The following is a 22,623-nucleotide window of genomic DNA, read 5'->3' as shown; positions in this document are numbered from 1 at the left end:
GTGACCCGTTCTTTTACTAATGTTTGTAGAAGCAGTCTGCATGCCTATGTGCTTGGTTTTATACACCTGTGGCCATGGAAGTGATTGGAACACCTGAATTCAGTGATTTGGATGGGGAGTTAATACTTTTGGCAATATAGTGTATAAAGATTCTCTGCAAGCTCTGTCAGAGCTTTACAAAATGAGCAACCAAAGTAAAGGCCTGTCAGCCCAGGAGGTTCGGGAAATCATCTGACAATGTGAAGACGAGTATGACCTGTGTAAAATGTGCAAGATTAATTTGCACAAAGCACATTGTCATGACATATCACTCATGCGCTGTGTAGATGCACATACATGCACCTAGTTTAGTTCCATCTAGTAAATATTTATAATGTTGTTCTAGTTCTAAACATTGCACAGTGTTTACTGTGCACCGTGTTCATATTAGTAATCTTATTATTTTATCATAATTATATATATATATATACTGTATATATATATATATATATATATATATATATATATATTTATAATCATTTATTTTGATCATTTCTGGTTTAAAAACAGAAATATAAGTTTATTTTCAATATAAATCCTCATGACTCATTTGTATTGATTTTAAGTGGGTCACTCCATAAAAAGAAAAAAATCCCAAATGTAAAATAATATAAAAAATATATCAATGACAATATTAAATACTACTGTATTTAATATGTAGTTCGTTCAAATTTACATTTAAAAAGCTTTAACATGCATTTTTTATGCATTTTTTATTAAAAACAAATGAATTGTCTTTATTGAACCATGATCTGTGAGAGGTAAAGAACAAAATTGCACTAACTATTGATTGAAATAGTTAGTAATTGAGTTAATAATGAGATATAAACAATGATTATTGGGATTTTTTGGTTTCTGAAACTTTTGGAGAATTAAACATGCCCCGGGTCAAATTGACCTGGGAACATCATTGCTGTTTCTGAGAAACGAACATAACAGGAGGGTTAAATATCGTGTCCACTCACTGTCCGCTCTATTAGACACTCCTACCTAGTTGGTCCACCTTGTAGATGTAAAGTCAGAGACGATTGCTCATCTACTGCTGCTGTTTGAGTTGGTCATCTTCTAGACCTTCATCAGTGGTCACAGGATGCTGCCCACAGGGCGCTGTTGGCTGGATATTTTTGGTTGGTGGACTCTTCTCAGTCCAGCAGTGACAGTGAGGTGTTTAAAATACCAGCACAACACACACTAACACACCATCACCATGTCAGTGTCACTGCAGTGCTGAGAATGATCCACCACCCAATTAATACCTACTCTGTAGTGGTCCTGGGAGAGTCCTGACCATTGAAGAACATCATGAAAAAGGGCTAACAAAGCATGCAGAGAAACAGATGGACTACAGTCAGTAATTGTAGAACTACAAAGTGCTTCTATGTGGTAAGTGGAGCTGATAAAATGGACAGTGACTGTAGGAACAAGGAGGTGGTTTTAATGTTATGAATGGTCAGTGTATGTTCTTTTACAAAAGACCCATGTTCTCTCATGCTTGCACTTACTAAAAACCTCATAAAACTTATCATAAAAGACAAAGTTAATGATCTCTTACAGCTATTTAAACAAGTTCCCAGTGGCTTCTCCTCTACAGATTTAATCAAAATGTAATCCCAATTGCAAATTAGATTCAATAGCAAAATTTACAAACTTTTAACTGATTGCAATAAACCAACCAAACAAGAATAACTCAACAGAACTAATATAACAAGTGGTTTCTCCAAATTCAACACAAAATGCCACTTTTAATGACTTTTAATACTGCAGTCTCAGAATTATTCAACCCCTTCATGACAGGCATCTTTAAGACTTAGTAGAGCGCCGTTTTGCTGTTATGACTTGCTGCAAACATGATGCATAGCCAGACCTCAGCTTTTGGCAGCGTTCCTGAAGAGTCTAGATTCATTCCTCATTCTTGGGTTTGCATGCTGCAACTGCCTTCTTCAAATCCTTCATGTTTTATGGACTCATTTAAAATTACTTAAATTTACAAACAAAGTGGTGCATATATGAGGGATCTTCGAAAAGTTTCCGCACTTTTATATTTTTGTTGGAAACAGTGAGGGTGAGAGGAGTAGTAATTGATCATGTCTGAGAGACTAAGAGAGAACTTATAGTCTGGATTTAGCGGCATCTGATTTTCACCTTTTTGGAAAAGAAGCTTTAAGGGGAAGAAGTGGTGCATCAGTGGCTACACGGCATCTGAAGGTGACTGTAGAAAAGTGATGTCATTTGTTTTTTAAATTCTTTAATAAATAGAGTTTAAAAAGTGAGGAAACTTTTTGAAGAACCCTCGTAGATTGCATAAAGCATTTGGGAACATGGTGGACATGCCTTTTTAGGATCCCTTTTTCATGTACTCGGTAAAGTACGCTAGCTCACCAGAGTTGGGGTTTAGAATACATCGTATCGAATCTCAGCTCTACCTTTCCGGCTACATGAACAACGATTGGCTGTTGTTCAGGGTTAGAGGGCAAGAAAGTCGGATCATAGGTCCTCATAACTGGCGGCCCCTGCTGGCTGACTGATGGCTCCTGCACAGGGCTGAGGAATAATGCTGATGGGGGTGTGGCCCTCCGTACACAGTGCCCATCAAGTGTATGAACTTGAATACACTATCTGTATTGATTGTGCATACCGGAAGGGGGCGCATGTCAGTTGAGAGGCGTCCTCAGTCAGCGGTGAAGGGTCAAATCAGTATAGAGGACGCATTCAGGGTAATTGGACACGACTAGACTGGGGGATAAAAATTGGGGAAAAAAGTGGTGGTGGGGGGGTGATGCAATTGTTAATGACACTTGAGTACTCATGCTCATATTACTATACGGTACTTTGTACTGTTCCTCCCAATAGCACCCTAGGATCCTCTGGCACAGGCCTTCTAGTGGTTCCCTGTTTTAGACTTGTGTCGATTGGTGTCAGGTCAGCCCCCAAACTCTGGAACATTCCCAAATTTAGTCATATCCAATTACCTGATGGCATTACACTTCCTCTCTACTGATGCCTATCCCCACTGCTGTTTGAGAAGAGCAAGACTGACACATGCTTCCTCCGACACATGTGCAGTAGCCGACTGCATCTTTTCACCTGCACGAGGCGAGTTCATATGCGGATTAGCTTTGTGTATGGAGAGCCACAGCCTGATCACATTATCCCTTGACTCTGTGCAGGCACCATAAGTTGGTCAGCAGAGGTCGTAATTGCATCAGTTATGAGGTCCCGGCTTCCCACCCTGTATGAACAACAGGCCAATCGTTGTTCATGTTTCCGCCCAGCCAGATGGCAGAGCATCTCCTCCTTTAAAGGCCAACTAGAAACTTTCCTCTTTACTGCACATTATTCTTTATTCTCTATGTGTGAGTTTTGCTGTTTTTATAATGATGTTTTTTTTATCTTTCCTTTAATATTTACATTGTAAAGTGAAAAGTGCTACATAAATTGAACTTCTTATTACTGTAATTATTATTATTATCACTGCCATCCAACACAATTACATTAACACTGCGAGAAAAATTAATGCACAGTAAAGTTTCTCAAGCAAGATAAATACTGTAGCTGTAATACACTGATCAGGCATAACATTATGACCACCTTCCTAATATTTTGCCAGCTTGCCTTCTTCCCATAGTGCATCCTGGTGCCATGTCTTCCCCAGATAAGCAACGCACACTCACCCAGCCATCCTCGTGATGTAAAAGAAAACGTGATTCATCAGACCAGGTCACCTTCTTCCATTGCTCTGTGGTCCAGTTCTGATTGCTCACGTGTCCATTGTTGACGCTTTCGGCAATGGACAGGGGTCAACATGGACACCCTGACTGGTCTGCGGCTATCCAGCCCCATACGCAACAAACTGCGATGCACTGTGTATTCTGACACCTTTCTATCAGAACCAGCGTTAACTTCTTCAGCAAATTGAGCTACAGCAGCTCGTCTGTTGGATTGGCCAGCCTTCATTCCCCACGTGCATCAATGAGCCTTGGCCACCCATGACCCTGTCACTGGTTTACCACTGTTCTTTCCTTGGACCACTTTTGATAGATACTGACCACTGCAGACCGGGAACACCCCACAAGAGCTGCAGTTTTGGAGATGCTCTGACCCAGTCGTCTAGCCACCACAGTTTGGACCTTGTCAAACTCACTCAAATCCTTATGCTTGGCCATTTTTCCAGCTTCTAACACATCAACTTTGAGGATAAAATGTTCACTTGCTGCCTAATATATCCCACCCACTAAGAGGTGCCTTGATGAATAGATAATCAGTGTTATTCACTTTACCTGTCAGTGGTCATGTTATGCTTGCTATGTTGTGTGTTCAAAGGGATAGTTGACAGTTTTCCATCTGTTACTCAGCTATTTGAAAACTACAAATCCCATATCATGTTGTAATAGGCAAAAATAAAAACAAAACAAAAAATAGTTCTTGTCCCAAATTTTTATGAGTGCTTTGCAGGCATTACAATGGCAAAATACAAATAGATACAGTGTATCACAAAAGTGAGTACACCTCTCACATTTTTGCAGATATTTAAGTATATCTTTTCATGGGACAACACTGACAAAATGACACTTTGACACAATGAAAAGTAGTCTGTGTGCAGCTTATATAACAGTGTAAATTTATTCTTCTCTCAAAATAACTCAATATACAGCCATTAATGTCTAAACCACCGGCAACAAAAGTGAGTACACCCCTTAGTGAAAGTTCCTGAAGTGTCAATATTTTGTGTGGCCACCATTATTTCCCAGAACTGCCTTAACTCTCCTGGGCATGGAGTTTACCAGAGCTTCACAGGTTGCCACTGGAATGCTTTTCCACTCCTCCATGACGACATCACGGAGCCGGCGGATATTCGAGACTTTGCGTTCCTCCACCTTCCGCTTGAGGATGCCCCAAAGATGTTCTATTGGGTTTAGGTCTGGAAACATGCTTGGCCAGTCCATCACCTTTACCCTCAGCCTCTTCAATAAAGCAGTGGTCGTCTTAGAGGTGTGTTTGGGGTCATTATCATGCTGGAACACTGCCCTGCGACCCAGTTTCCGGAGGGAGGGGATCATGCTCTTCTCAGTATTTCACAGTACATATTGGAGTTCATGTGTCCCTCAATGAAATGTAACTCCCCAACACCTGCTGCACTCATGCAGCCCCAGACCATGGCATTCCCACCACCATGCTTGACTGTAGGCATGACACACTTATCTTTGTACTCCTCACCTGATTGCCGCCACACATGCTTGAGACCATCTGAACCAAACAAATTAATCTTGGTCTCATCAGACCATAGGACATGGTTCCAGTAATCCATGTCCTTTGTTGACATGTCTTCAGCAAACTGTTTGCGAGCTTTCTTGTGTAGAGACTTCAGAAGAGGCTTCCTTCTGGGGTGACAGCCATGCAGACCAATTTGATGTAGTGTGCGGCGTATGGTCTGAGCACTGACAGGCTGACCCCCCACCTTTTCAATCTCTGCAGCAATGCTGACAGCACTCCTGCGCCTGTCTTTCAAAGACAGCAGCTGGATGTGACGCTGAGCACGTGCACTCAGCTTCTTTGGACGACCAACACGAGGTCTGTTCTGAGTGGACCCTGCTCTTTTAAAACGCTGGATGATCTTGGCCACTGTGCTGCAGCTCAGTTTCAGGGTGTTGGCAATCTTCTTGTAGCCTTGGCCATCTTCATGTAGCGCAACAATTCGTCTTTTAAGATCCTCAGAGAGTTCTTTGCCATGAGGTGCCATGTTGGAACTTTCAGTGACCAGTATGAGAGAGTGTGAGAGCTGTACTACTAAATTGAACACACCTGCTCCCTATGCACACCTGAGACCTAGTAACACTAACAAATCACATGACATTTTGGAGGGAAAATGACAAGCAGTGCTCAATTTGGACATTTAGGGGTGTAGTCTCTTAGGGGTGTACTCACTTTTGTTGCCGATGGTTTAGACATTAATGGCTGTATTTTGAGTTATTTTGAGGGAAGAATAAATTTACACTGTTATATAAGCTGCACACAGACTACTTTTCATTGTGTCAAAGTGTCATTTTGTCAGTGTTGTCCCATGAAAAGATATACTTAAATATCTGCAGAAATGTGAGGGGTGTACTCACTTTTGTGATACACTGTAGGTCAGTAAAACACTGTAAATTTTTACTTTTTTACCTTTGTCAGTTAAGCAAAGGTTCAAGAGAATGAACAAATCACTCATTCTTGTTTTTATTGCATTTTACAAAATGTCCCAACTTTTATAGAACGTGGGTTTGATGCACATTGACACTAATATTTTCTATTATCTTAGTCTTGCAGGTCAGGATTTCCTCTAAAACAACTTTCCATTTGCAACCTACTGGATGCCGGAACACTGCCTTGCCTCTGGCAGCTGAAGATGAGGATAACATGGACACCGTTTTTTCTGCTGTCAGTCATGGAGTATCTCACAGGTAAAAACTGAAGGCAGTTTTATTTGATTTTGAGTGGGGTCTGACCTCTTGCTGGACAAGCCCCTTGTTAGAAAACACCTACAAGCTGGTGTTCTGTTTGGTTAGCTGGCTTATGTGATCTTGATCTTGTGTGTAGGGCTGGGCGGTATGACCAAAAATGTGTATCACAGTATTTTTAAAGATTCTGATGGTGTCACCGTACAGGTGCTGGTCATAAAATTAGAATATCATGAAAAATTTGATTTATTTCAGTAATTCCATTCAAAAAGTGAAACTTGTGTATTATATTCATTCATTACACACAGACTGATATATTTCAAATGTTTATTTCTTTTAATGTTGATGATTATAACTGACAACTAATGAAAACCCCAAATTTAGTATCTCAGAAAATTAGAATATTGTGACAAGGTACAATATTGAAGACACCTGGTGCCACACTCTAATCAGCTAATTAACTCAAAACACTTGCAAAGGCCTTTAAATGGTCTCTCAGTCTAGTTCGGTAGGCTATCATGGGAAAGACTGCTGACTTGACAGTTGTCCAGAAGACGACCATTGACACAAGGAGGGCAAGACACAAAAGGTCATTGCTAAAGAGGCTGGCTGTTCACAGAGCTCTGTGTCCAAGCACATTAATAGAGAGGCGAAGGGAAGTAAAAGATGTGGTAGAAAAAAGTGTACAAGCAATAGGGATAACCGCACCCTGGAGAGGATTGTGAAACAAAACCCATTCAAAAATGTGGGGGAGATTCACAAAGAGTGGACTGCAGCTGGAGTCAGTGCTTCAAGAACCACCACGCACAGACGTATGCAAGACATGGGTTTCAGCTGTCGCATTCCTTGTGTCAAGCCACTCTTGAACAAGAGACAGCGTCAGAAGCGTCTCGCCTTGGCTAAAGACAAAAAGGACTGCTGAGTGGTCCAAAGTTATGTTCTCTGATGAAAGTAAATTTTGCATTACCTTTGGAAATCAAGGTCCCAGAGTCTGGAGGAAGAGAGGAGAGGCACAGAATCCACGTTGCTTGAGGTCCAGTGTAAAGTTTCCACAGTCAGTGATGGTTTGGAGTGCCATGTCATCTGCTGGTGTTGGTCCACTGTGTTCTCTGAGGTCCAAGGTCAACGCAGCCGTCTACCAGGAAGTTTTAGAGCACTTCATGCTTCCTGCTGCTGACCAACTTTATGGAGATGCAGATTTCATTTTCCAACAGGACTTGGCACCTGCACACAGTGCCAAAGCTACCAGTACCTGGTTTAAGGACCATGGTATCCCTGTTCTTAATTGGCCAGCAAACTCGCCTGACCTTAACCCCATAGAAAATCTATGGGGTATTGTGAAGAGGAAGATGCGATACGCCAGACCCAACAATTCAGAAGAGCTGAAGGCCACTATCAGAGCAACCTGGGCTCTCATAACACCTGAGCAGTGCCACAGACTGATGGACTCCATGCCACGCCGCATTGCTGCAGTCATCCAGGCAAAAGGAGCCCCAACTAAGTATTGAGTGCTGTACATGCTCATACTTTTCATGTTCATACTTTTCAGTTGGCCAACATTTCTAAAAATCCTTTTTTTGTATTGGAAGTAATATTCTAATTTTCTGAGATACTGAATTTTGGGTTTTCATTAGTTGTCAGTTATAATCATCAACATTAAAAGAAATAAACATTTGAAATATATCAGTCTGTGTGTAATGAATGAATATAATATACAAGTTTCACTTTTTGAATGGAATTACTGAAATAAATCATTTTTTTCATGATATTCTAATTTTATGACCTGCACCTGTATATCACCTGAGACTCAGAATATAAGTCACTCAGAATATAAAGTTTTAATTTCACCATACACCGATCAGGCATAACATTATGACCACATCCTTGTTTCTACACTCACTGTCCATTTTATCAGCGCCACTTATTATATACAAGCACTTTGTGGTTCTACAATTACTGACTGTAGTCCATCTATTTCTCTACATACCTTTTTAGCTTGCTTTCACCCTGATCTTCAATGGTCAGGACCCCCACAGGACCACCACAGAGCAGGTATTATTTAGTTGTTGGATGATTCTCAGCACTGCAGTGACACTGACATGGTGGTGGTGTGTTAGTGTGTGTTGTGCTGGTATGAGTGGATCAGACACAGCAGCACTGCTGGAGTTTTTAGATACCGTGTCCACTCACTGTCCACTCTATTAGACACTCCTACCTAGTTGGTCCACCTTGTAGATCGCTCATCTATTGCTGCTGATATTTGTGGTTGGTGGACTATTCTCAGTCAAGCAGTGACAGTGAGGTGTTTAAAAACTCCAGCAGCGCTGCTGTGTCTGATCCACTCATACCAGCACAACACACACTAACACACCACCACCATGTCAGTGTCACTGCGGTGCTGAGAATGATCCACCACCCAAATAATACCTGCTCTGTAGTGGTCCTGTGGGGGTCCTGATCATTAAAGAACAGCATGAAAGGGGGCTAACAAAGCATGCAGAGAAACAGATGGACTACAGTCAGTAATTGTAGAACTACAAAGTGCTTCTATATGGTCAGTGGAGCTGATAACATGGACAGTGAGTGTAGAAACAAGGAGGTGGTCATAATGTTACGCACACACGTTGAGTTTAAGGGTACAATTCTCTCGTCAAAGATTTCGAGTTTAGATGATGTCGAGTTACAAGGTACCACTGTACTGTAAAGCACGAGAGATTACACCATGCTGTATTGAATATGTTTGCTCCTCAGCTCTACAGTTTGAGAATCATTAACTTTAGTCACAGTAAACTAACAAGATAAAGTGTTTTTTTTCTTCCTGGTGGTAGAAGGAGCAATTATGCACTGTCATTTTGAAAATGTATGCCGTTGTTTGGCACAAGGGTTAGGACTCCACAGTGTAGTGCTTTCTCTTGGGAAATAAAAAATAGTATGTCACAGTTTAATAGCCTCACTTCCTCATGATGGGGGTGTAGAATTATCCCTCTAAAATTTTATCCCGTAGTGTATCATGGTTTTCTTAAGATTTTTCATTTTCAGATCAATGTGAATTACCACGGAGAAATTTGTAGCCAATAGGGAGAGGAAATCAGTAAGGGTATTAGCAATTACTTTTACGACTGCATTAGGAAAGCATAAACACAAAAACAAGCCATTGAAACCTTAATTAAATAGTTATAAAACATGCAAATATATTTTTCATGTTTGCTAGCTTTATCAACTGCTTATGGGCTACCATTGTTTGTTTGTTTGTTTATTAGGATTTTAACGTCATGTTTTACACTTTGGTTACATTCATGACAGGAACGGTAGTTACTCATTACACAAGGTTAATCAGTTCACAAGGTTATATTGAACACAATTTTGGACAATTTAGTGTCTCCAATTCACCTCAGTTGCATGTCTTTGGATTGTGGGAGGAAACCGGAGCACCCGGAGGAAACCCACGCAGGCACGGGGAGAACATGCAAACTCCACACAGAAAGGGCCCGGACCGACCCACCTGGGAATCAAACCCAGGATGTTCTTGCTGTGACGCGACAGTGCTACCCACCGCACACATGTCGGAAGGGGGCATGTGTTAGTCATGGCTCACCTCATTCAGGAGTGGAGGTCAGCATCAGTAAAGAGGAAGCGTACTGCAATCAGGTAATTGGATACGACTAGATTGGGAGGAAATTGGGGGGAAAATATTAATTAATTTATTTATTTATATATTTATATTTTATTGACAATATTTATAAAAGCAAACCAAACTTTTTAGGATGTACCCAGCTTTAAATGCATTTAAGTTATGCAAATATTGCAATACATTTACAATTAAAATGTATTTAATTACAATGTATTTAAATTACAATAGTTAATATAGCTATACCAGCTTATTGATTAAGAAAATCGGTCCTGTCTAATGTAATATTTCTTATTAATATATTAGGATTTTAACGTCATGTTTTACACTTTGGTTTCAATCATGACAGGACAGGTAGTTACTGGTTACACAACATTCATCAGTTCAAGTCTTTAATATCAAACATACTCACTCTCACTTTCTTAACCGCTTATCCAATAAGGGTCGCAGGGGGGTGCTGGAGCCTATCCCAGCTTTTCAATGGGCGCAAGGCACACAGTAACACCCTGGACGGAGCACCAGTCCATTGCAGGGCAGACACACATACACACACCCATTCACCTATAGGGCAATTCAGTGTCTCTTATTAACATTGACTGCATGTTTTTGGACTGTGGGAGGAAACCGGAGCCCCCGAAGGAAGAACATGCAAACTCAGCACAGAAAGGACCCAGACCACTTCACCTGAGAATCTAACCCAGGACGTTCTTGCTGTGAGGCGACAGTGCTACCCATCGAGCCACCGTGCCGCCCATATCAAACACAGTCATGGACAATTTTGTATCTCCAATTCACCTCACTTGCATGTCTTTGAACTGTGGGATGAAATCGTAGCTCCCGGAAGAAACTCACACAGACACAGGGAGAACATGCCACACTGAAAAGACCTAGACTGCTCCATTTGGGAATCGAACCCAGGACCTTCTTGCTGTAGGGCGACAGTTCTACCTACCGAGCCACCGTGCCGCCCATATCAAACACAGTCATGGACAATTTTGTATCTCCAATTCACCTCACTTGCATGTCTTTGGACTGTGGGAGGAAACCGGAGCTCCCGGAGGAAACCCACACAGACACAGGGAGAACGTGCAAACCCCACACTAAAAGGACCCAGACCACTCCAACTGGGAATCAAACCCAGGACATTCTTGCTATGAGGCGACAGTGCTAACCACCGAGAATACCAAATTTGTCATTAACATAGACTATAGATACAATGGTGATAAACATAGTGCACTATGATCTTAAATCATTAATTAAATCACAGCCTGCTAGCGTTTCTGTAGTCAGACATCTGCAATGCAGATATCTGTAGCTCAGCTAAGGTTAGAAATCAAGACTCCACAATACTACATAGAGTCGGCAAAAATTCATGGAAGAAAATCACTGCAAGAAAAAAAATCTGTGCTTATTTGACATTTGCAGGAAAAAGAAAAGCACCTGTATGGGAGGATAGTTTTTTTTTTGGACAAACAAATCAAAATTGAACATTTTTGTTTTGGACTACAAGGATTTTATTATGTTTAATAAAGAAAACGACATTATTTCATAGTAAAAGCATTATCACTGTTTTTTAATCTATGCTTTCACATATTTTGCTCATAAATTCCACTGGCCCTGTGCAAAAGGCCTTGATAGTGGTTATACAGACTTTTTTGTTTTATAAGCTCTAAGAAAAAGAAAAACGTGGAATTTTGCAATTTCACTGATTCAGTGATAATTGCTGTCTATGACATTTTTAAGTGTTTGCTAGTGTTTTTAGATCATTTAGTCTGAGAGAAGACATACATATACACTGACCAGGCATAACATTATGACCACTGACAGGTGAAGTGAATAACACTGATTATCTCTTCATCACGGCACCTGTTAGTGAGTGGGATATATTAGGCAGCAAGTAAACATTTTATTCTAATAGTTGATGAGAAAAATGAGCAAGCGTAAGGATTTAAGTGAGTTTGACAAGGGCCAAATTGTGATGGCTAGACGACTGGGTCAGAGCATCTCCAAAACTGCAGCTCTAGTGGAGTGTTCCCAGTCTGCAGTGGTCAGTATCTATCAAAAGTGGTCCAAGGAAGAAAGAGTGGTAAAAAAGAAATAGGGTCATGGTTGCATGTGGGGCGCAAAGGCTGGTCCACGTTGTCCGATTCAACAGACAAGCTACTGTAGCTCAAATTGCTGAAAAAGTTAATGCTGGTTCTGATAAAAAGGTGTCAAAATACACAGTGCTGCACAGTAGCGTATGGGGCTGCATAGCCGCAGACCAGTCAGGATGCCCATGCTGACCCCTGTCCACTGACAGAAGTGGCAACAATGGGCATGTGAGCATCGCACGTGGACCACAGAGCAATGGAAGAAGGTGGCCTGGTCTGATGAATCACATTTTTTTTTGCATCACGTGGAAGGCCGAGTGCATGTGTGTCGCTTATCTGGGGAACACATGGCACCAGGATGCACTATGGGAAGAAGGCAAGCCGGCGGAGGCAGTGTGATGCTTTGGGCAATGTTCTGCTGGGAAACCGTGGGTCCTGCCATCCATGTGGATGTTACATTGACACGTAGCACCTACCTAAGCATTGTTGCAGACCATGTACACCCTTTCATGAAACGGTATTCCCTGATATCTGTGGCTTCTTTCAGCAGGATAATGCGCCCTACCACAAAGCAAAAATGCTTCAGGAATGGTTTGAGGAGCACAACAACGAGTTTGAGGTGTTGACTCGGCCTCCAAATTCCCCAGATCTTAATCCAATTGAGCATCTGTGGGATGTGCTGGACAAACAAGTCCGATCCATGGAGGCCCCACCTCACAACTTACAGGAGTTAAAGGATCTGCTGCTAACATCTTGGTGCCAGATACTACAGCACACCTTCAGGGATCTAATGGAGTCCATGCCTCGATGGGTCAGGGCTGTTTTGGCAGCAAATTGGTGACCAACACAATATTTAAAAGGTGGTCATAATGTTATGCCTAGTCAGTGTATGTGTTTTTATTTAATATCTTAATTAGTTAGTTTAGGTGTTTTAGCCATACCCACTGCAAACAGGTGTATAAAATTATTAATATACTCTATTTATATACTTATAACTTTGTGGCAACAGTTCAAGAATGGCTTTTACCTGTTTTAGCATAATTCTGCCACTGTATACAAAACAAAGTTCATAAAGACATGATTTGTTGATTTTAGTGCAGAAATTCCAGTGGCCTACACAGAGCTCTAACCTCAACCCTACTAAACACATTTGGAATGAATTACAGATGTTATAAATGTCATCTATAAATCTCAGATTATTGCTTCGAAATAAGACACCTTAGTAGGCAGCATTTCAAGGCATCTAAGAATTGAGACAGCCTCCTTCTCGGCTGCACCCGTAAAATGCTGTCTATGTATTGAGCTCACTAGGTTTTCATACAGACCCATTATCTGTGTAGGCATGTAGACTATTAGCAGAGCTAAGATTCGAACTCGCAAGCTTGTGATGTCAGTTTTGGTAGGTTAGTGTGCTTTACCGTTGCACCACCCAAGCACATTACAAATTGTCATTTCCATAGCCACACGATAAGATGTCTATATTTTTGTGATTGTTGTATTAGAATTGTTACAGATGGTTAAATAACCAGTAGTTAACACTATTTTGTTCTTCTCATTTAGACTGTTTGGATTTTAAATCTTTTCATGGGCCAAAATGGCGAATGGAGCCCAGTGATTTGATGGTACCCGTGGGTTTACCAGAAGAAGAGGCTACACTCACTTGTGATGCCAAGGGTGTCCCTACTCCTCAGTACAGGTACGTTTCTTGTTCACAATAATGGTTCGCAATAATGCATTTAAAATGGGTTAAGGAAAATTAAATCAAGTATTGCTGACTTGACAAGTATTGTAGTGCTTCTCGCCAGCACTGTGTGTGTGTGTGTGTGTGTCTGTGTGTGTGTGTGTGTGTGAATGTACCAAATGGAATGTACCATACTGAGTGTGCTCTCTACTTACTATACAGTCAGGGCAGCAGATTTTTTTTTAGCGCATCAAATTGCCCAATTGCATCATGCTTCCTCTCCACCAATGCCGATCTCCGCTCTGATTGAGAAGAACAAAGCTAACCCACACCCCCTTCGACACGTGGGCAGCGGCCGTATGCATCTTGTCACCTACACTTTGAAGAGTGCAATGTGGATCTGTGTACGGAGAGACACACCCTGACAGCACTCTTTTCCTGTCTCTGTGCAGGCGCCATCAATCAGCCAGCAGAGGTGGTAACTGCATTAGTTATGAGAGAGTCCCTATCCGGCTTAATATCCCACTCCTATCTGAACAACAGGCCAATCATTGTTCATGTGGCTGCTCAGCCCAGCCGGCAGAGCTGAGATTCGATACGATGTGTGTGTTTTACCGCTGCACCACCTGAGCAGCTAGGGCAGCAGATTTAACACCTGAGGTCAGTGAAGCACTTTTCAGTCCATTGACAATGTTCAGTAAAAAAGGGGTTTTCAACCGATTTGGACATGCGCCCCCCCTGCCCGTTTTTGCAACCACATCATAGAAATTTGGTGTTCAATATCAGTTACACCTAGTCGTAAATTCTAAGCGGTACTTGCTTTTTACGTATATGAGGGCAGAAAATGTTACTTCACAGAGTCAAGTAGAGGCAATAGTACATAAATTGCTAAGCTTGCTAGTTTAGGATACTGTTCTTTGACCGACAGACAAAAGATGTAGATTGCCCAATTGCGTCACGCTTCCTCTCCACCAATGCCGATCTCCGCTCTGATTGAGGAGAACAAAGCTAACCCACTCCCCCTCCAACACGTGTGCAGCAGCCATATGCATTTTGTCACCTACACTTTGACGAGTGCAATGCAGATCAGCACGGTGTACGGAGAGACACACCCTGACAGCACTCTTTTCCCCGTCTCTGTGCAGGCGCCATCAATCAACCGAACTTGCCAGCGTCACATCTGAGGGCTCCTCCATGTCACGACATGCCCACCCATTATGTTTTACCCCCCCCCCCCCCCTCCTTCCCAAGCAAAGTGGTCCAGAACCGGGGTTGATGGCCTCGCTAGTGGAGTCCTCCGCTGAAACAACGCAGGGTTACCTTTCCTGATTCCCACTTTCTGTCCGTAGTCAGAAAACTAATGGGAGCTAACGTTTAGTTACACGGACAGAACGAGTCTGACTTGGCTCTGTGGTATACCCATTTTAATTTAAGCCTCCCACCTGTAAAAAACAAACAAAAAAGAACACACCCCTGGACAGGTACTCCACGAAATTTGAATTTCACAGCAAATTGACCATATGTGGATTTGATTTGTGTGTATTTCTTGTGGTGTTTTATACACACATTTTTGTAATTTGCATCATGTCCCAGTATAAAAGTAAACCTCTGCTCACCATCTTATAATAACCACATGTCAGGAAAAGCTTTATTATACCGACTGCATTGCTATTCAATTTTTAAGCATGTTTAGTTAGCACTTTGCTACCGACTGTATAAAATCTTCTGAACTAGTTTTGCTCGCAGTGATTAAATTCATCTTAGGCTGCTTTCACAAGATAAGCATTTTTAGCACGTCATTCACCGTGAGGCTGGGCACACATACTGTCGCTTATCACAGCGTTTACACCTTTCACACGTTACAGACAAAACCAGCTTCTGCTGGCTGTTTCCCCAAGCAGCGAGTTTGAAATAATAAACACTATTAACATTATTGACTGACAGTACTGACAGTTTATTCACATGCAGTTTTGAATGAAATGTATTTGACTTCGTACATGAAAGCTCTGCAGTGGTCGTCATGGAGACATGACAAGATGAAAAAACCCAGCTAAGGAATAAAGTGGCTTGATGAAACTTTATCGTTTGGTTAATCTAAGGGTGAATTAATCATATCAAAGTCACGACAAGTGATTCCAGGATTAGGAAACTTGCTATCTGAAATGCAAACCTGGTTTTAACATTTCACAATATACTAATCACCTTGCTGGATTTTTCTGGATCGTAATGCTAAGTTTGAGTTTTTCTCCGCCATGTCTGTACTTCTCTCCTGATTTTCTTGTAAAAACAGTAGTTTTAAAAAGGATAGTGGAAAACTGGGTCAAATTTTAAGCAGTAAAACAATTGGCAAAAGCAATAACTATGCATGGTGCATGACACTAAAGGTAGCGGTAAAACACACTAGCACACCAGAGCTGATATCTCAAAGTCGTCGATTCGAATCTCAGCTCTGCCATCCGGCAGGCTAGGCTGGGCGCCTACATGAACAACGATTGGCTTGTTGTTTAAACGGGGGTGCCAAAGGGGATTCCTTATAACTGATGCAATTATGACCTCTACTGGCTGATTAATGGTGCCTGTACAGAGACAAGGGATAATGAGGATCAGGGTGTGTCTCTCCGTACACAATGCTGATCCACTTAAGAACTCGCCTCGTGCAGGTGAAAAGATGCAGTCGGCTACTGCACGTGTTAGAGGGGGCGTGTGTTAGTCACGGGTCTTCTTAGTCAGGGTGGAGATCAACATCAGTAGAGAGGTTCCTGATTGGGAGCCGATTCGGGTTTTTGTTTTTTTCGTTTTTTTTCTGTTAAAGCCAAGATGCGTGGTGGCGTTGGTGTGTTTACACTGAGCAGGAGGGGAGGGGTTACAGACACACAAACACACACACACACAGCGAGCACACGAACAAGAGGGGAGAGAGAGAGAGCAAGAGAGCTCGGCGCTTTACATAGCCAGACATTACACGCTGGAAAGGTGAGGAAAATGAGTGACAGGAAACATAGTAAAGTTTGGACATGAGAAGCCCCTTTTACAGAGAAGTGCAGACCCACTGAGCTGGTGGGAGACCAAGTGTTCAGTCTACCCACATCTTATACATGTGATGGCACATAGACTGTGTATTGTAGCAACATCTGCCTGAGAGAATCTTTTCCAAAACAGGGCAGATCATAACATAAAGGAGAAACAGGATCAACCCCTCAAGGATGAGCTCCTTGGTTTTTCTGAATGCCAATCTTCGCTAAAGACTTCACCTGAATGCTGCTTTTTCTTTTTGCACATTTTCATTTATAATTTATCATTTATAAAGTGATGCTTTGTTGATGCTGTGTTGTTTCACTCTAGATGAAATGTAGAAATAATATACACAATCAGACCTTTTTGTCTAATTGAGATGGGTCTTTGTTTTTGTATTTTATAATTTATTGTTGTAGCACTCTGTTCCATGTTGAGTATATAAATAAAGCCATTTAAATAATAACCATTTGATACAATGTTTTTACATTAGTAATTCATTTTACATGTAATTTGGCAATTAATTAATTTAAGCAACAAAAAAATCTAAGGAGCCACTTGGGAGCCGAAAGAGCCGGCTCTTTTTAGTGAGCCGAACCAAAAGAACCGGCTCTCTAAAAAGAGCCGGAATTCCCATACACAGCACAGCCTACCTTGATAGTTGAATGTAAAGCTAAAACATCCAGCGAGGCTCCGTCTTAAATATGAAAATACTCTTTCTTGTTTTGACATCCCCCCCCTCCCCTGCGTCCACAGAATTGGTTGGGAGTTTTCCAAACTCAGTTACTGGAGTCATGTTTTTAGCTGCTTTAGTCACATCTTGGCATTTGACTAACCGATTGCTAACCGAATTGCTGTAGGATTGTTAAGAATGCCTCATAGTGCAAATTAACCAGTAAACGTAAGACACTTGGAAGCTACGCAAATGAAAAACGTTAAACGTTAAATTTCATAGCAAATTGCATATTACACGGGAAACGGCTCACTTTACGGTCCGTGGCGAGATTTTCATTGCTGTGAATTAGATAGGGCCTTAGTAATAATGGTCAGTTATTACTTACAAGAAATTGGCAAATTTTGCATCCATAATTAAATTACTACATTTATTTTTGCTATAGCCTACTGTACAGTGATGTGTTTCCAAGCTGGATCACAATGTGTGTGTGTACATGTCGAGCCAAGCTGTGGGTTTGTGTGTGTGTGTGTGTGTGTGTGTGTGTGTGTGTGTGTGTGTGTGTGTGTGTGTGTGTGTGTGTGAAAGGGATTTCTTTCCCGGCTGGATAACATATAATCTGCCAGAGCTTGGTCATTGTACAGGTGCATGATATCTGTGAAGACCGGTGGAGAGTGAGAGCTGAGCAGATGAGCCCAAAGCTCTAGAGCCCAGAGGGTCAGTCTCATCAACATGTGTCTTCCTGAAATTGCAGTGAACAGCAGGGGTTGAGTAGAGTTCATCCACTGTTACACATAGGGCTCTGTGCTCTCCAAAAAGACCCTGAGGTGCTCATAATCACACTTCACACCTCGATCTCTACCTCTCTTGCTCTCTCACGCTGTGTGGGTGTCAATTTGCGACGGCTCTTCACAAGAGCTGATTTTACCTGTGTCTCTTTTAAACTATCTTATAGGAGTGAAACAGGATATCATGTTAAACAGCACTCCTCTCAGTTTCCTATTAAAAGCAGCCTGTGGTGTGATAGCGATTGCCACTACTTTAGTTATGATGCAAGGGACACTGACAGGGATAAATCGGTGGTAAAACATGAAAGTGAAATGGATCTCTAAACAGGATTTCTAAACAGTGTTGCCTCAGAAATAATAATTCCTTTTGTTTTCCACAACATGCATAGGTGTGGCTGTGGCATTTTTTTCATGCATTCCTTTATACATTTTCTCTCATTTTTAGGGTAGTCAATTAGTATTCAGCTGCTGGGGATCCCGATCGTGTCCAAGGAAGGTATGATTGCTTGCCCCACGCTCCCTCCGAATTATCTTTCGACCCCTTCTTATTCGCCTGACCTCTGTAAGGCGCCTCAGGCTGCTAACCAGGGTCCTTGGACAGCTTTTGAAGAGCTCACCAACTTATTAGTCCGGTCTTTCCCACCCAGCAGACTGGTAGCCAATTTTGTCTGCTGCAGACACAGCCAATTGTGCCTGATAGAGGTTGCCCAGCCAACCAGTAGCACAGCCGAGATTCGAACCGGGGAGTTCAGAATCCTAGCACTCGTTTGCTGCCACCTGGGTGCCCTTGGCTGTAGCATTTTTAAAACAACATTCATTTGAAAAGGATTTTGTGTGTGTTTGGGTGGCACAGATGTCTAATATGCTTGCCCACCAGCCTGGCTGGAAACTTAACATGCAGCTAGCCAGGTCTGAGATAGAGAAGGCAGGATGGGTAATCATCTTTCTGCAGGTGCAATGGTCGGTGCAACGGTCTGATTGAAGCACTTGCATAAGCAGTAACAAAGACAAGTGTTTAAGAAAACTGAGACCAATATAAAACAAAGAATAAATAATATAAGACTAATATTAAGAGCGGGCGGCACGGTGGCTCGGTGGGTAGCACTGCCGCCTCACAGCAAGGAGGGATTGGGTTTGATCCCCAAGCTGGGTGGTCTGGGTCCTTTCTGTGCGGAGTTTGCATGTTCTCCCCGTGTCTGTGGGGGTTTCCACCGGGAGCTCCGGTTTCCTCCCACAGTTCAAAAACATGCAGTCAAGTTAATTGGAGACACTGAATTGCCCTATAGGTGAATGTGTGTGTGTGTGTGTGTGTGTGTGTGTGCGCCCTGCGATGGACTGGCGCCCCGTCCTGGGTGTTACTGTGTGCCTTGCGCCCATTGAAAAGCTGGGATAGGCTCCAGCGACCACTCGACCCTAATTGGATAAGCGGTTAAGAAAGTGAGTGAGTGATATTAAGAGCACTGTTTTGTAATGTAGATATGATTAAATAAGAATTGAATATCTACACCAGCATTAGAGTGTTACAGTTTTTTCCACAACAGTAAGGTAGACAGTAAAGTGCAGCAGCAAACTGTGCTAGCCCATTGCCGCTGAGATCTGTGAAGGTTGTGTCACGAAAGGCATCCAGCATTAAAAACTCTGCATACCAAGTCTGGTATGCGGACCAGGTCCTCTGTGGCAACCGCTAAGTATGGAAACTGACGAAAGAAAAAAAACTACTGTGTGTTAAATAGAGATGTTAATGGTTAGTCAATACTCAAGAAAGAAGTCATGGTTCGATTAAGGCTATTGATTAAAAATGTTATTTCAATTCATTTCCATAGGCTGACGTTTGATTTGAATTGAGACTGGGACTACAGACTACAGTCTAAGCAGTCTTACCCACCCTGAGTATGTACACTGATCAGCCATAACATTAAAACCACCTCCTTGTTCCTACAGTCACTGTCCATTTTATCAGCTCCACTTACCTTATAGAAGCACTTTGTAGTTCTACAATTACTGACTGTAGTCCATCTGTTTCTCTGCATGCTTTGTTAGCCCCCTTTCATGCTGTTCTTCAATGGTCAGGACTCTCCCAGGACCACTACAGAACAGGTATTATTTAGGTGGTGGATCATTCTCAGCACTGCAGTGACACTGACATAGTGGTGGTGTGTTAGTGTGTGTTGTGCTGGTATGAGTGGATAAGACACAGCAATGCTGACAGAGTTTTTAAACACCTCACTGTCACTGCTGGACGGAGAACAGTCCACCAACCAAAAACATCCAGCCATCAGCGCCCTGTGGGCATCATCCTGTGACCACTGATGAAGGTCTAGAAGATGATCGACTCAAACAGCTGCAATAGATGAATGATCGTCTCTGACTTTACATCTAATAGAGTGGACAGTGAGTGGACACACAGCACGCACTAGCTGCTGCATTGCTGTGTCTTATCCACTCATACCAGCACAACACACACTAACACACCACCACCATGTAATTGCCACTGCAGTGCTGAGAATGATCCACCACCTAAATAAAACCTGCACTGTGGTGGTCCTGACCATTGAAGAACAGGGTGAAAGGGGGCTAACAAAGTATGTAGAGAAACAGATGGACTACAGTCATTGTAAAACTACAAAGTGCTTCTATATGGTAAGTGGAGCTGATAAAATACACAGTGAGTGTAGAAACAAGGAGGTGATTTTAATGTTATGGCTGACCAGTATGTGTCAGATACGTTTAAAGAACTACGTAACAAACGTAATAAACATTGAAACGTGTCAGTGTGGTGAGCATCATTGTGACAACCTCAAGATGCCGTCATGCAACCGCTGGGGAAACTCGAGAACAGAACGATGCTCATGGACACTGCACAGTCAAAAAGCTTATACCATTTACCGACTGAGCTACATCCAACACAAGCTTCAAATCGCCAGCGAAAATGCTAGCAAAAGAAAAAGAGTGTGTATCAGGGAGTCAGGCAGAGTTCAAAGAGAACTATACTGTGTCGACCTGCGCCTCACTACCCACTGGCTACGTGGGTATGGCAGGTTTCTTCTTGTTTCTTCCGCGGACCACTGATGATTCATTTTTGCTGGGGGTTTTTTCCTGCGGTTCTCCTGCTTTTAGCTATAAATGGCAGAAAGGTGGGTAAACAACGTTACACTGGTGATGCTAGGACCCCCCGCCAATCAGCTGCTTGCGTCATGGTGTTTTTGGTTCCAGACTAACAAGACTGTCCAGAATGGCATCAATTTTTTTGACTAAAAACCTGTGATTGAGGCGATGTTTGGGATCCGTTTGGGATTTTTGCACCATGCCGGTGGAAAAGTGCTGTCAGAAAACCAGCAGTAGCAGGATAATCCACTAGCACACCAGTGATTCTGAACTCCCATGTTTGAATCTTGGCTCTGCTACCGGTCGGCTGGGCGCCCTCTATCAGGCATAACTGGCTTATGCCTGAAGCAGATACAATTGGCCTCCAGTCTGCTGGGTGGGAAATGACCGGATTTAAAAAGGGGTGGGCCTGTGTAAGGACGCCAGGGCGCCTGCACAGAAGTGGAGGAGCGCAGAGGTCGGGGCGTGGCTCTCCGTGCGCAGAGCCGACCTCACATGCAAATTCATCGAAGTATTGGTGAATAAGAAGGGATCAGTGACTGCAAGACTGCACACACATCGAAGGGAGTGTGTGTCAGTAAAGACACCTCCTCCTTTGACACCGATGGGGTCCCCAGATAATAGATAATCAAAAAAAAGAAAACCAGCAGTGACTAAACAACCCAGAAAGCTGCCATGTCACCCCAGAAAAAACCCCACAAGAACAGAAGGATGCCCCCGGCAGCTACAGATCCAGAAATCGATCTGTTTACTGACTAAGTTCCCAAAAACAAAAAAAAACAAAAATGCTAGCAATAGAGCTAGCGGGAGCAACAGACAGAGCAGAGGACTTAGCCCAGCGCTGTGTCCCAGGTATGCTTTTGAACTGTTTCCCTGGGTGTATTGATGTGTAGTTTATAGAGAACTACACTTTCAACCTGCATCTCTTTATTCTGCCAGTCAGTGTTTTTATGGCAGGAAACTATTATGAATTCAAGTCAGTAATGGAAGCTGTTTTGTAAAGGAACTGCATTAATAAGGCGTGTGTGGGTCTTTGTTTAAGATTAATTTTTACATAAATGATTTAAATATTTAGCATCATGAACTCTGCTTACCATCTTATTTTAACCAAAGTTAAATATCTTTATTATTTTATACGTTTACTATTCACTTGTAATGAACTGTTTATAG

The 22,623-nt window shown here is 42.3% G+C and overlaps 1 protein-coding gene across 1 annotated transcript in view; it reads left to right on the top strand.

Annotated features, from left to right (window-relative positions):
* Nucleotides 1–22,623, top strand: part of cntn3a.2 (contactin 3a, tandem duplicate 2) — a 183,314-nt gene that overhangs the window by 38,350 nt on the left and 122,341 nt on the right. Inside the window, exons 2-3 of the mRNA XM_063015224.1 lie at nucleotides 6,335–6,476; nucleotides 13,755–13,890. Of these exons, the coding sequence (XP_062871294.1) occupies nucleotides 6,422–6,476; nucleotides 13,755–13,890 (191 nt within the window). The 5' untranslated portion in view covers nucleotides 6,335–6,421. The remainder of the gene's footprint in view (nucleotides 1–6,334; nucleotides 6,477–13,754; nucleotides 13,891–22,623) is intronic.

The sequence above is a fragment of the Trichomycterus rosablanca genome, chromosome 19 (assembly GCF_030014385.1).
Source record: "Trichomycterus rosablanca isolate fTriRos1 chromosome 19, fTriRos1.hap1, whole genome shotgun sequence".
Taxonomy (NCBI): Eukaryota; Metazoa; Chordata; class Actinopteri; order Siluriformes; family Trichomycteridae; genus Trichomycterus; species Trichomycterus rosablanca.
Note: the sequence above shows the minus strand (reverse complement) of the source record. Positions and strands in the feature narration are given on the sequence as shown.